Source organism: Penicillium daleae (genome assembly GCF_028827525.1).
Source record: "Penicillium daleae strain IBT 16125 chromosome Unknown utg000007l_segment0_segment0, whole genome shotgun sequence".
In the NCBI taxonomy this organism is placed as follows: domain Eukaryota; kingdom Fungi; phylum Ascomycota; class Eurotiomycetes; order Eurotiales; family Aspergillaceae; genus Penicillium; species Penicillium daleae.
This window is the reverse complement of record NW_026623155.1, coordinates 3481590-3495160: the sequence shown is the minus strand read 5'-3', so window position 1 is coordinate 3495160 and position 13571 is coordinate 3481590. Positions and strand designations below refer to the sequence as shown.

Here is a 13571-nt window from a genome sequence, read left to right as displayed (position 1 = left end):
GACCCCTCTAGGCCTACAGAAGCTGAGTAGGGTCAAAAACTAAAGAGATTTGGATTTCTGAAGGCAAGGAGGGGTCGGAAATTTCGGCATTAATTATTCTGCTTTATACAATCTTGATACAATTAACATTACACTCCTGATTTATCGAACTTATATACCAGTATTCGGAGTGTTTCTACTAATAGTCATCTAACATGTCTTTTAGCGAGCCTTCCAACTGGTCTTCCAACTCATTAACTTCTACTCGTTCGTATGATTATTCTATATCTAATATCCTCTTTATTATTCCTTTCTTCGTTCAGAAAAACTATAGTATAGTAGAGTAGTTCCATGCATAGAAATAGCAAAACCCCTGCGCCTCGCGATAGTATGAAGAAAACCGTGTACAACTATCAATCTTGGTAGATTGGCAAGAAGTGAAATAAAAGTATTTCTTATTTTACGATCTCGATGACATAATACAGGATTTCTTAACCCTCTACGCCCATGGGAGTTAAAAGGAGGTAGAAAAACGGCGCTACTTCCAGACACCTCCCAGGTTTAGTGTTGCCTCCTCGAGCTGTCCTCTGATATCACAACTCAACATCAAAGTACGCAAACAGGGTGACCAAGTATCCGTGCCTTTCTGCCCACCCAAAGCGCTTCCCGCTTTGGGTGCGCCCACAATCCTGACCTCCACAATCCTGACCATTTAGTATAGAAATCGTCAAATTTACCACCCAACTAGCTAATTATCAACAAAAAAAATATCTCCGGCCTGCCTAGCCGCTTCCTCATTAGCAATTGCCCGTTGAATAGATTCCTCCGACCGCTGTGTAGGTTCGTAGCCATACAACTTCTTGAACTGTTTGGCTAGCTTCCTCTCCTCCTTCGCCCTATCTTCTTCTCTCCTGACTACAATTGACCGATTTGCATCGCGTGTCGTCAATATACCAGTTGAATTAAGCAATTTGACCTGCCGCTTGGTGTATTTGCGTTTTATTGGCGCTTGCGCGGCCCTGATTCGCCGAATTGTATCCTGGGTCATCGAAAGCTCCTCCGCCATCTCCCGCTGGTGCGCCATTAACCTCGATAGATTTCGCTGCATCTTATCTGATAGATCCTCGAGGTGTTTAGTAACCTTCGCCTGGTTCTTATATAGTGCTTCAATAGATTTCGGAGGGCTATTTTCAACACTAGAAGACGAGAGATTGGGTGGTAGTGGTGACGGTGTATGCGAGCCCTATAAGCGAAGATCTGGTGCGTATAGATCAGGAATCACCAAATCCTTAGCAAGATTATTAACAACCTTACTACTATCAACTGGATAGATTCCACGATCTCTGAAGGATTCGCGGATAATTCGCTGTGTAAACGCCTTCTTGCGAATTAGCCCGATAATCGCGAGGAAATCTGATTTCCCATACGGCTGGCCACCCCAGAAAGCCAGCTCATTATTTATCAACCGAAATTGCTGCTTATAATTCAGGAAGGGCTTTCTATCAAGTGGCTGGCAAATATGCGTTGAATACGGTATAAATACAAAGGGGATAATCGTATTATCCTCGCAGCGTTGAAGAAATTCGAGTGTAAGATGCGCGCTATGGCCGTCGAATATAAGAACGCGCTTTTCACCCCGATGCACACGATGAGCAGTCAATTGAATAAAATAGCCTAGCCAGGCTAGGGCTAATTTATCAGAAATCCAGCTATTAGGAGATATAGCCGTCATCGTGTCTGGTAAGAGGTTTTCGCTACCGTAGAACCAGGCCTCCATAAGATTTCGGCTAGTTCCTTTGAATATAAAGAGGGGATCCATCTGCCACCTATCCGCAGCAATACACTCTAATGCAGTGATATTTTCGCCTCTCTCGGTCTCAGCAAGGTTAGGGCAAGATGATTTAGCCCTAATAACGTTTCTTGCTCGCCCTTGACTAGGTTGAAACCCGTATTTATCGAAGTTGTATACTAACCGAGCAGGAACGTTATGTAGAACAGTTTCTAGCTGGTCGTACCAGTGCTGAAGAAGGCCTGCATCCTCTGCTTAGATTCGCCTTAGTTCCTTAGTCTTTTGCTTCACAGGGCCTAGCCCAAGGTTTTTTGGTAGACGCTTTATAAAGCCGTACGCCCAATTTTTGCTAACCTGCCTATCCGGCTGGCCTGATCGCGCCAGTGTGCGATTTGCCTATGCGCCTACCACCGCTGCGGTAGGTGGTAGGTTCCAGCCGTGCATTTGCACTATCCAGTTAACCAACGCTTTCTCCTGATGGGGCTCCAGGATATTTTTAAGCGATTTGGTAGGTGTAATAGGCGATTTAGCCATTTCGACGCGTCTAGTCAACGTCTTGCGATCAATGCCAAATTCACGCGCAATCTTGGAGATATTCGGCCTTTTTTGGGATAAAACCAATTTACAGGCCTCGGCTATGCGAGATTCATCAAAAGTAGTAGATTTAGGCATCGTTGGTGGTTGAATTGGCTAGTAGAAGACTACTGGTAGAAAAATGGTCAGGATTGTGGAAAGGTCAGGATTGTGGGCGCACCCAAAGCGGGAAGCGCTTTGGGTGGGCAGAAAGGCACGGATATGTCAACCCATTCACCTGCTGTGGATACTCCATGCTTCAGGCTTCAACTACTTTAGTAATTACAATGAAGAACAAGAGGAAATTTAAATGATTTAGTCATGTCCATTGGCCTTTCCAGAGGAGAAGTTCGAATAATATGACATACAAAGTTAAAGAAAAACAAAAAACCAGAACTCACACGCTGTGCCCACAGAAAGGAAATAATGCAGTACCACAAATGGGAGATCAACATAGACATGTAAAGAATAAACTAGATATAAGAAAGGGAAAACAAAAAGAACCGATGCTCAATGAAGACGGGGAGGTCATGCATGAGGAACAATGAGATAAGAAAGTTGTGAGATAAGCATGCATGATGGGGGAGTTGAAACGCCGTATCTGATGCTCAAACAACAAAAGGTAAGATAAAAACATAGTAGATCGAGTAGAGCCACCGGTCTTTTGTATGCGATCGTATTTTTTTCATGATTTTCCGTTGTTCCGACTTGTTATTCAGTACCAGGTGGTGCTGTCAAAAGCCGGTCAAATGGGTATGGTGTATGCAGTTTGGAAGAAAATTGAGAGGAAGAGGGATAGAGAGGGAGAGAAAACATCATGCAAATATTACAAGGGGTCCCAAAAACAACAAAAAGAAAATTCCGGCCTTCTCTATAACATAAGGCATCGATCGATCGTAACGTCTTTCGTCTGGTGACGTAAAATGAAATGCGTGTCGAGGGAAATTAAAGGAGATAAAACCGGGGAAACTGAGCGAGGCCGTCCGGGGAATGGAACGGGGCGCAAGACGAGATGCAGATGCAGATGCAGATGCAGACGCCCGGCGGGCTGCATGCCAGGTGAAGGGAGGAAGAAAAAAGCGTTTTTTTTTCAGAAGGTCGGAAGCGATTCGTGACGAGGGTTGGTATGAAAATCGTGTACGTTCGAGAAAAAAGGGGGTGCACGTCCAGGCCCTATGAATAGATAGGCCCAGACCCCTTGGCTCTTTACCCAACACATCCATGCCATGCGACCTCCTTCATCCCGTAAATTCCATCGTCGGGCGCAAGAACAGGCCCCGCGCGGTGGGATTCCCGCGTTGCAGTCGCACAAGAAACGGGAGCGGGCAGACGACAATTGGCCGGACACGCATCCGCGAAACTTTGATTTGAGACCTGCAAAAAGGCGTTGAAGCTTGGCGCCTGTTTTCTTTGCTTAGAAGATCACAGAGGCCGGAGGAATGACGGAAGAGCTTGCAATAGGCGTGGGACGGACTGCGGCATTTGAATCGCGACGAGAGAACCGGTTGCTGTTTGCTGGACGGGTGAAAACGTCGACGCTGGCTCGCCGTGATTGTCATGAACGAGCAGACCGGCTCATGCTTCGTTCCGGGACACCCGGGGTAGGGGAGTAGGGGCGCGAGCCGCCGAAAATGTCGACGTCGTGTTCCTGCAGGACCACGGAGTACTTGGGGTCACGGAGGAATTTCGGGACAGAGTCCTTTAAATCAAATGTCAGTACGGAATGCAATCATTTTTTTCCGTAAAACATAGATATTGAGAACTCGAACTCACACTTGACATGAGCTTGAAGACGGAAGTCTGTGCAAGCTCAAAGAGATGCACAACCTCCTGAAGGCTCTTGTACATGGATTCGTCATCACCCACAGCCTTGGTCATACGGCTGGCCAGGCTGTTGCGAAGGGCGTGATCGATGTTCAGCTCGCAAGGTGACCCAGGAGCCAGGAACGCGTTGTACAGACCTGAGAAGAGAGAAGAAAAAAAAAGTTAGTATTATCAACTACGAGAACGTCATTTCCTTCTCTTGGGGTGGGGGGTTTGTACCATAAGCAGCAGCCAATGTCTCTCGAACTGAATCCACCTTGTTAAAGGTGCCGGTCTTCTCGGCCTTGTGGTAGTTGGTAGTGAACTCGGACACATCAAGGTAGAAAGACAGATTCTCTTCGCACAGCGAGTAGCGCAGGAACTCGCGGAACAACAGGCGAAGGGCGGGGTCTTGCAGGATGTGGGTCAGACGAGCGTTGTTGGAATCCCGGGGCATACCACGGTTGTCGTAAGTGCCGGAGTTGTCGCGAGACTTGTCGCGAGCAATCCATCCACACACTCGCTGGCCACGCTCGGTAATGCAGTAGATCGCGTACTTGGAGGGCTGGAACACGGCGTTGGAGTCGGGGAAAGACTTGTCGTCCTGAATCATGGTAATCAAGCCGTACTTGAGGAAAAGCTCGGCAATCAAGCAAGTCTCCCGGCGCTCGATTGTAGTCGAGCAATCCATCAGCCAATCCACCGCGCCCTTTCCAGTAAACGTGTTGCTGTAAATCTTGCCATCTTGCAACTTCCGCTCCCGAGCCATTTTCACTCCAATAATCCCGTTCGAGTACTCACTGAGCGAGTCCGAGTCTGACGTGGAAATGCTGCTCTTGACGTTGGGGCCATCCTGTCCCGCGAACCGGCGGAAAATCACCTCGATTGTGGCACGATCATGCGACAATTTATCGGTATCCGTGTCTCGCTCCAAGTTCACCAATTGCATCGTGTTGCGCGGCGATTCCAGAACATCCATCACGTGACGAGCAGTGATTCCGTTACGCTGGCAAAAGCGCTGCAGAATGTTGATGCCCTTCGGAGTAAGTTGGAAGAGGGCACCCTTGAGCGGGAAGATCGGCAGAGCCTTGCCATCGACGGCCTCGATAAAGCGGGCATCCACAAAGCGCTGACAGACGGAGCGCGCCATTTCCTTGGCCATGGAGAAGGTGGTCGTGGTCGTGGTGGTCACGATGCGGGATGGGTCCTTAGGGTCCGGCATACGGTTCGACTGGGAGAATTTGAGAGATCCCAAATTGTTGATCGCCTCTTCGGAGGTGAAGGTGTGGTCATATCTCGTGAAGCGGACCCGGTGGGAGTCCAACTTCAAACTCACCATCAAGGTGGAGAACAAGTCCATGAAATCCTACAGAGGGAGATTGTCAGTCTTCTATATACTCCTCTTTTTCCCTTTGTTTCCGTCCCAAATTTTCTCTCGTGTCTTTCATGCTCGCTGTCTGCTCTCCGGCGCGGGGTATTGCCAGTCTCAGGGCATGCCAATAAGTAACCTACCTTGGTGAAAGGGCGCTCATCTTCAGTCATGCGCAACAATCTCGACGAAGTCTGGTGCATCTTGGGAGGCACAGTTGGCGCAGCGCCCGGAGGAACGGGGCGAGGGTCGTGAGGGGGAGTCGGGACGCGCTGCAGCGTCAAGCGCCGTCTTTGCAAGGAAGGATCCGGGGAAACCGAGCGCGAGGGAGGCAATTGCTCGTCGGGATCTCCGTCAAATGGCGGGGTCAATGGAGTAGAGGCGCTCGACCTTGTGAGTTTCGAAAGGCTCCCGGAGGAGTTGGACGAGCGTAGTGTGGCGGGGGTGTTGTACGTCGGAGGTTGAGAGCCGGTGGAGATGGTCGACAAGCTGGCTATGGCACTGGAGGTTTTCTGGGCCAAAGCAGCAAAAGACCGACGGTTGCGGCGGGAAATCGAGCCGACGACTGACCCAGTGAAGGTGGTATAGGCGGTAGGCGGATCAGTCGTAGGGGGAAAGGAGGTAGTGGTAGTGGTGGTGGTGGTGGCGGAAGTAGAAGGGCGAAAGCGAGTTGTAGAAGGAAGCAGAGTGGTAGAGTCAGGAACTGAAGGGCCAGGGTATGGCAGAGATTCTTCTCGGTTATGGTTCACGGATGGCACTGGCATTGAATGGGTGTTGGGCGGGTGGGTGAACCAGAAAGAACCAGACTTCGGGAAGAGTGTGAAAAGTGGGTAAGTCAAATAAGACCTGATACCCACGATCTGTACACTACAAGGAACTTGGAAAGGGGGGGGGGAGCAGGATGTATGGTGGGAAAGGGAATCTTGGAAATAGCGGAATAGTGGAATAAGTGGAATAGTGGAATAGCGGATAGGGTGGAGAGGGAGGGGGAGAAGGAAATAAAAAAAATCGTAGAAAAAAAAAGAAGTAATAAAAAAGAGGAAATGTGGGACTCCTATACAAGTTGAGATCGACCTGGAGGGGGAACAGAAAAAGGGAAGGAAAGGGAGGGGGGCAAGAGTAGGCGTTTGGGGTGTTTAGAGTGTTTGGGAGGTTGACTATGAGGACCGTAAAATAAATAAAATCCAAAAAAAGGTGTTAGAAGGAGAGGGGGGAAACTTGCAGGTGGTTGGGAGGTGAAATTAGGAATTATACGCTTTTACTTTGCATTTTCTTTTTTATTTTCTCCTTTCCCCCCGACAGGTAGAATCATAGTAGACTATAAGAATTTAAAAATGCTAGGGAGGTGACCTCTACTACAAGAAAAAAAAAGAATGATACCCATAGCCAGGCCTAGGAAGAATAAAACAAGAGCAAAACGAGGTCGGTACAAAAAAAAAAAAAAAAAAAGAAGAGAAAAAAAAACCATTGTGATATCGAGCCAGGCCCCTTGTGAAGAATCACAGCCATTCGGGCTGTCATCCTTGACCCACCGACCACGCGTGAGGCCAGCCGGAAAGAGTTTGGTGTGCTGCATCCAAACAACGTGGGCCAAGGGAAGGGATTGCCTCATGGTGAGGATCGGTGGGTTCCTTTCGTGCAAGGGTCTCGGTATTACCAGTACTGCGTATACGAGGAGTACTGTACAAAGTAGATAAATTACGAGACACGACGGCCACCCCGACCATACCAGATTCCTGTACCGGGACTACAGAGCTCCTGGGCAGTGTATGTACACTGCGGTATTGGCACATTGGGATTGTCTATTCTCTTTCATTCGTGAGGACTGACTATGGCGACCTATCGAGGTCTCTCTATATTCTATATCATATATGCAAACCCCAATTCGAATCCCCATGTTAGTGAAACAAGACTCCTCTCCTACTCTGCGGAAACCTCTGGCATTTGGCATCGTTACCTTCTATCATGCCAGCCGCAGATAGTCCAAAGAACAGTCGGTAAGTTATTAGCCTACCCCAACTGACAGAATTCCAAATCCAGGAGATCCATTCCGTCTCTTCCCTTTGATTTGTTCTCGGAAATGAGTTCCCACGCCCCCTCCGTCGTATCAGCATTAAACAGGCCTGTTCAAACAGACTACGGAGTACTCCGTACAGTGGCTTCGACAGAGAGTACACAATATGGTAAAAAATCAGTCAATGATCTCACCATCCACCGAGGTCCTCTAGGCCCCCAGCGCCGACCCAGGGAAACTGTACGAGGCTGCCCAGATCCGCATGGATGTCTGTGGTTTTAATTACCAGACGTATGGATATTTCACCAGATACTGCAGCATATGTATCAATCCATAATATGCATTGTTTTCTATATAGACTGATGGCAATAACACACTCTGCCAATAGTAAATTACTAATACTTCAGAATACCCTGATCGACCAAAGTCAGTCCATCGGGAATACTCCCACGACATCGTACGGACCAACTAAACCGCTCAGCTGTTGCTGACTTGGGTTTAGTCTTACCTGGTTCAGCAATCACCCCCTATCAGCACCACACTATCACTGGTGGGCTACTGGTGATCCGAATCTTCAGGGCTGTTGGCTCGTCTCATTGGTGTTCTTCCATAGTACAATCTCCACTTACTCCGGACTTCCTCCACTTTGCAGACCAGCGTGATTTTGAAAGTAATCGATGAATAATCAGCTCAGGTAAGAATATCAACTATTTACTGCTTCCATACGGAATACATGCAGTCTTTAGTCCGTGCCTAGCATTATGGAGTACCGCCGTATCAAACTACGTCCTCAGCCCCCCTTGGACCGAACAGGCAATGCTGGCCCTCATCCACGGGCTCCCACGTGGAAATCCCTACTGCTTGGCTCTCAGAAGTTGGATTTTCTTCCCGTTAGCAACCTTATCGGTCGTGGCGGAAAAAAAAAAACAGCAGAACACAAGATACTCGTTTTTTCCATCTCGGTTTGATCCCGTCGTATCCTTTGGTTCTCGACTCATTGTATCCCCGGTTTCCTTCATGGCTATGATCACCCGCCTCTCGTCGCCTCAGAGTGAAAAAACTAAAGACCTTCCTTGTCAGGCCTTCTGTCACCGCCACCGGTCAAACCCTATTGTTCCAGCTAACCTGCCACCTGGAGGGCCCAGGAGGAGACGGACATCACATGTTTCGCGGGACATTTCGCAAAGCCCGATCGAAGTGGAGTCTAGACAAGCGCCACACTCTGGTTGACTAAGTCTCTCTGTCCTCTCGTCGTCTTTCTTTCTCCCTGGAGCTAGTGTTTCGGGCTCGACACAGGCTGAGACCGCCCAATCTTGGCTTCGGAAACCCGGAAATCCTTCCACAACCTTTACAGGCTTCTTCTCGCGAGCCCATGTGGACCACGTGGACACACGTGGAGTCGCGGCCTGAGCGTCTGCCTCAGGCCTATCACTGGACCGTCCTCGCAATACAAACGTCCCGTTCGGAGTACACTTCTTACTAACAGGACGAATAGAATACCGTAGCCCACAACGACGATGGAGTAGACATTTCAGCCCAGCAACTGTAATGTATGCCCCGTGCACTCAATTCAAAAACAAAGTGCCCACCTGGAGGAGGCTCGCTCGCTTCTTTCTACCCGCTCCGCCATAAATACTAGTCATCAGGCTTGGCTGGGCTAGTTCCTTGTACTCGCTGCGTTATCCTTTTTCAGGCCTGGTTTTCTCACACCCGAGATAACTAGCCCGACAGGCACCTGTCTGACAACGAACAAACCTGTTTCATCTCCACTCTCCACTTAGCCTACGGCTTGGATCCTTCTAGCCTGCATCTAGACGAGACGGTATAGCGGTGGGCCTCCTGGTTGGCTTTTCTATTGCTAATATGCTGTCATATTTGCCAGCGCACAGACTTGGGGCCGAAGGAACTGTCCTGTCAAGTGAACAAGACCCTCCTCTTGTTGAATCACGGAATGGCCGAATACGAGCTCGCTAGATAAGTACAAATTGGAGGAGCTTTTGCGTGATGAGGAGTTGTGTATTGAAGAACGATCCCCAATATATCGTGGAGAAGGATTCGGAACAGCCAATATTGACCTTAATATCACGATATTACGGGCTCATTCATCAATTGTGACTAGTCAAATATATATTTATCTGACTGTACTCAGCATGCAAGTCGTAAACCAACGCATCGATCTATCACCACTTGCAATAAACGCAAAGATTTGAGCCGCATCAAAGGTGTCCAAACCTTCACCCGAATGGACACTCAACTCCCTTATCTACCACGTCAGTCACTAAACCTCTCGCGTGTGATCCGCCTCAAAGAAACCGCTCCAGCAGGTTGGAACCGAGAATGAACCACTTCCACGTCAGGAAATCACAGGTCAGCCGCGGGATGATTCTGGGGCAGTGCTCACGAATAACAAGTCCTATCATATCTCCAAAAAGAAGAAAGAACACGCAAATCAAACAATAGTGCGAGCCTATCCGCCATGAGCCGGGGGGTCAGCGTAGATTGGCTGGCGATCGCGCATGACCAGGATCGGCGATGATGATTACTGTATAATCGTCAGTCCTGGCCAGTGGTGCCTTGAGGCAAATTGCGGGTCGATCGGATTGGGGCTGGCCTCTTCTTGACTGGGGGGAGTATCTTCCGATCGGAGGTAAATTGATGTGATGCGTCACAATTGCTCTCGATCTATCGATCCATCGATCATTTTCGATGGCTCGAGTATTACTTGCGTGCTAGGAGGGACGGCGGTATGCAAATTATACGGAGTACTTTACCAAGTACGGAATTTTGCCACGTGGATTGGGGTAAACATGTGCATACAGTACTTATGTACGAAGTTCAGCCATGTATGTAAGTCATTTCATCCCAGCATGACGGATCTCCATCCTGCAAGATGGACGGTGGAAGACAGCTCTAGCTCCAGCTCCAAACCTCACACGATCAAAAGCGTTGATATTGCTAAGAGAGGCAAGCCAGAGACCAGGACAATGACTTCAATCATGTCGCAGATAGAGGTTTCTTAAGCACTATGGTTAAACACTAAACAATGAGAGGAAGATAAGAGGGAGGCCAAAAAGCCAAGGCCTCACTCAGGCCTGCGATTACCACGCTCTCCATGAACCCGAAAGGCTCCGATCGGCCCCCAAATTCTGAGGCTCGTCAGATGTCAGCAGCGATCGATCATCTTGCCAGCTATCAATCAGCCATGCCGTCAAATTCTACGCAAAATCCAGACTGGATGGAAAGAAAGGGACCCTGAAGCATCAGTAAATAAAATTTTTCTTGGCATTAACTTAATAAAACCTCCCCCTAAAAATGTGGGAGGAGCGATAGGCGCAGAAAAAAAACAGCATTGACGAGAGAACCACAATTCAAACACGCCAAGGTTTAGAAAATAGTCATTGTCGCTTCATCCCGCCCACTAGCCGCGGGCAAATCGAAATTGAGGCCCGCTAGGTTATTTACGGAGAATTCTCCATAGACAAGAGTTGCGGTCAGACTGTTCAACGGTAAAGAGGTCAAAGTTTAGGACCCAGTGATCCTCAAGGAAACTGGGTGATTAACTCTGGAGAAGCGAGGTGCTTTGATAATTTATTTTTCTTTTGTTGTATAATGGTATTGTAATGCGACTCCATCACAGAAAACATACGTATTGTACGCGAGGGGTTCCTTTTTTGTTACCTCCCCCTACATACCCCAACCTGTCCGTTCCAGCAAACTGGATTTGTATCGTGGCATCCCTGACCGCCATGCGAGAAAAGAATGTTAGATTCTGCAAGTAATACAACAGAACTCAAGAACAAGCATAGCTTGCTTGATGTACCTGGCGAAGTTGCCTAATCTGGAATTCCGTTTCCAGCCATGTGGATCGTGAGATATGCTTGGTAATATCCGGCCACGATGACACGAAGGCCTTGATGGTGTAATGGTAACACGGGTCACTAGTAATGACTTGCTCTCAGTTCGATTCTGGGTCGAGGCAATGCCTTCTTTTCTCTTTTTACTTTTCTCACAGGTTAACAAACAAAGAGATTTACGAGAAGCACCGTTTGCTCTTTTTGTTGATTCATTTTACTTCTAATTTTGCACAGCCAATGAAACCCCACGATAATCTCTCTCACAAAAAAACAAAGGGTCAAAGAATGATTATGAAGCTTCGCATAATCTCCCTTTGCAATTTCCGGGGTGCAGGCGCCTGGCATAGCTTAAACCTTCGCCAGTCAAGATCCTAGCTCTCTGACCAAGACAGTACATCCCTGTCAAATAGGAAGCAACAGGATATCAACAAAAGTCCTGTCTAGGCAAGGTACGAAGTGTACATACTGCACATACGTATCTGCCTGGAATGATCGGCGCCCGCGACCATACTTTAAGCCCATGCAGAACCAAAGTTTGTGTGCCCCGAAATCTCGTTATCGTATAGATTGATTTGTCCTCCAGAAGCCTAAGAAAATTGAAGCAACCAGTTCTGTTCTTATGGGGCAGGGTAGGACAAGTCCAGACGCAGGCAATTTGCGTAGCCCTACGTTGTAGTAAGTATAGAGTACATGCTCCTGTATGTTTTTCCTTGCCTCCCGCACGATACATGATGCTAGGTACTCAGTACATCTACTACCATCTACATGGCCAGACAGGGCTGGGCCCGCATACAATGTCAATCGCTACGGAATCCAGCATCCGGCCACGATGCATTGCAGGAATGTGCCTTCCGCTATTGATTCAGACCATGCACAGATGCTCCAGAAGGGTTGGCTGTCGGTGGCCGCGCCCGGATCTACGGTGTATACATATATCCGCGTACTATTATAGGCACTAGTGGACTGTATTTCGACGACTGGGCGGTGGCTGGCTACAGGTCCTTCTGTCTTGAGGTATATTCATGCAAATCCCTTCCGTACTTTCATGGGCTGGAGATAGGATATAATCATAAACCAAAGTCCGTGGCCTCTTTATTTTCAAGTTAGATATCACACCGCCACTCCCGAAGAGTAAGCCTAGTCATCGTGTTCCATATATCGACTCGAGATGATGATCAAACTTGAACAGTCTCAGCCCCTTATGTGGGGAAACTGCCACGTGGGAGGCCGGGATGTTTTTGCAACACCTCATGAGGAAGAGATCAGAACACACTCGTTCCAAGCCACCGGGCCCTATCCTGAACAGAACACCGTATCGGTAATGCCATGTGGCTGGCACGATGACCAATCCCAGTCTGAGTAAGCCAAGCTTGAGTAACTAGCAGGGATTTGAATCCTGAAGGGGTTATGAAGGGGGGCCTTATCAACCCTAGGGGGGTGGAACTTGTGAATGAGGAGTCAGGTGCTGCGCTTGAGCCTCATCGTCGGTGATCGTGTCTCTATTGGGAAGTAGTCTCGAGAAGGGGTACACAGGGGAATGAGAGCCTGAGGGCCAGCCTCAAGTTGGATTATTCATCTGTCAAATAGCACTTTCGTACTCCGTACAACGTACCATGTTCGCTGGTTATTCAGGTGTTCCTATTCAGGGGCTCTCAGCATACCCCTGATATGCGCTAAACTGCCGAGCTAATCGCGGTAATGGATATAGGATTGCCCTGGTAAATCCTCCATAGCCGAGGATCAAGCTCGGACAAAGGGGTAATCTGAATTGATTTGAATGGTCACTTCTGCTTCGTCGTGCAACGGCCCAAGGGCATTTCACGGCATGACAGGATAGAGATTGACCATATATTTGATGACATATACATATTCTGTTCCGACTGGGCCGAAGGAGGGGGTGACTGGTCGGGGAGGCGGGCCTGAGTGTTAACTTTCTTTTTAACCTTCGCCTCACTTTACGGACGAACCCAAGTTTACCGTACAGCCAGTGCCTCCAGATTGAACTCGCGGTAATGCTCCAAACCACGCGTGTATCGTAACATTCGATTTCGATCCCATTACCGCCAGTGACCCATTACGTGTAAAATACGACCGAGACCCCCGACCGAAAGCAGAGATGGCGTTACGTGAAGCAAAATCGATCACGTCATAGACTCAATCCCGACCTTACTGTGAACTACAAAGTAGCAA

At 48.4% G+C, this 13571-nt stretch overlaps 1 protein-coding gene across 1 annotated transcript; it reads right to left on the bottom strand.

The window, feature by feature from the left end:
- Positions 1 to 3896: 3896 nt before the first annotated feature.
- On the bottom strand, positions 3897 to 6277 carry flbA (developmental regulator FlbA; the record flags this gene model as incomplete). The annotated part of the gene is made up of 4 exons (XM_056911817.1): positions 3897 to 4040; positions 4115 to 4302; positions 4385 to 5510; positions 5657 to 6277. The coding sequence occupies 4 exons, from the start codon at positions 6275 to 6277 to the stop codon at positions 3897 to 3899; spliced, it is 2079 nt and encodes a 692-aa protein (XP_056764643.1).
- Positions 6278 to 13571: the final 7294 nt, after the last annotated feature.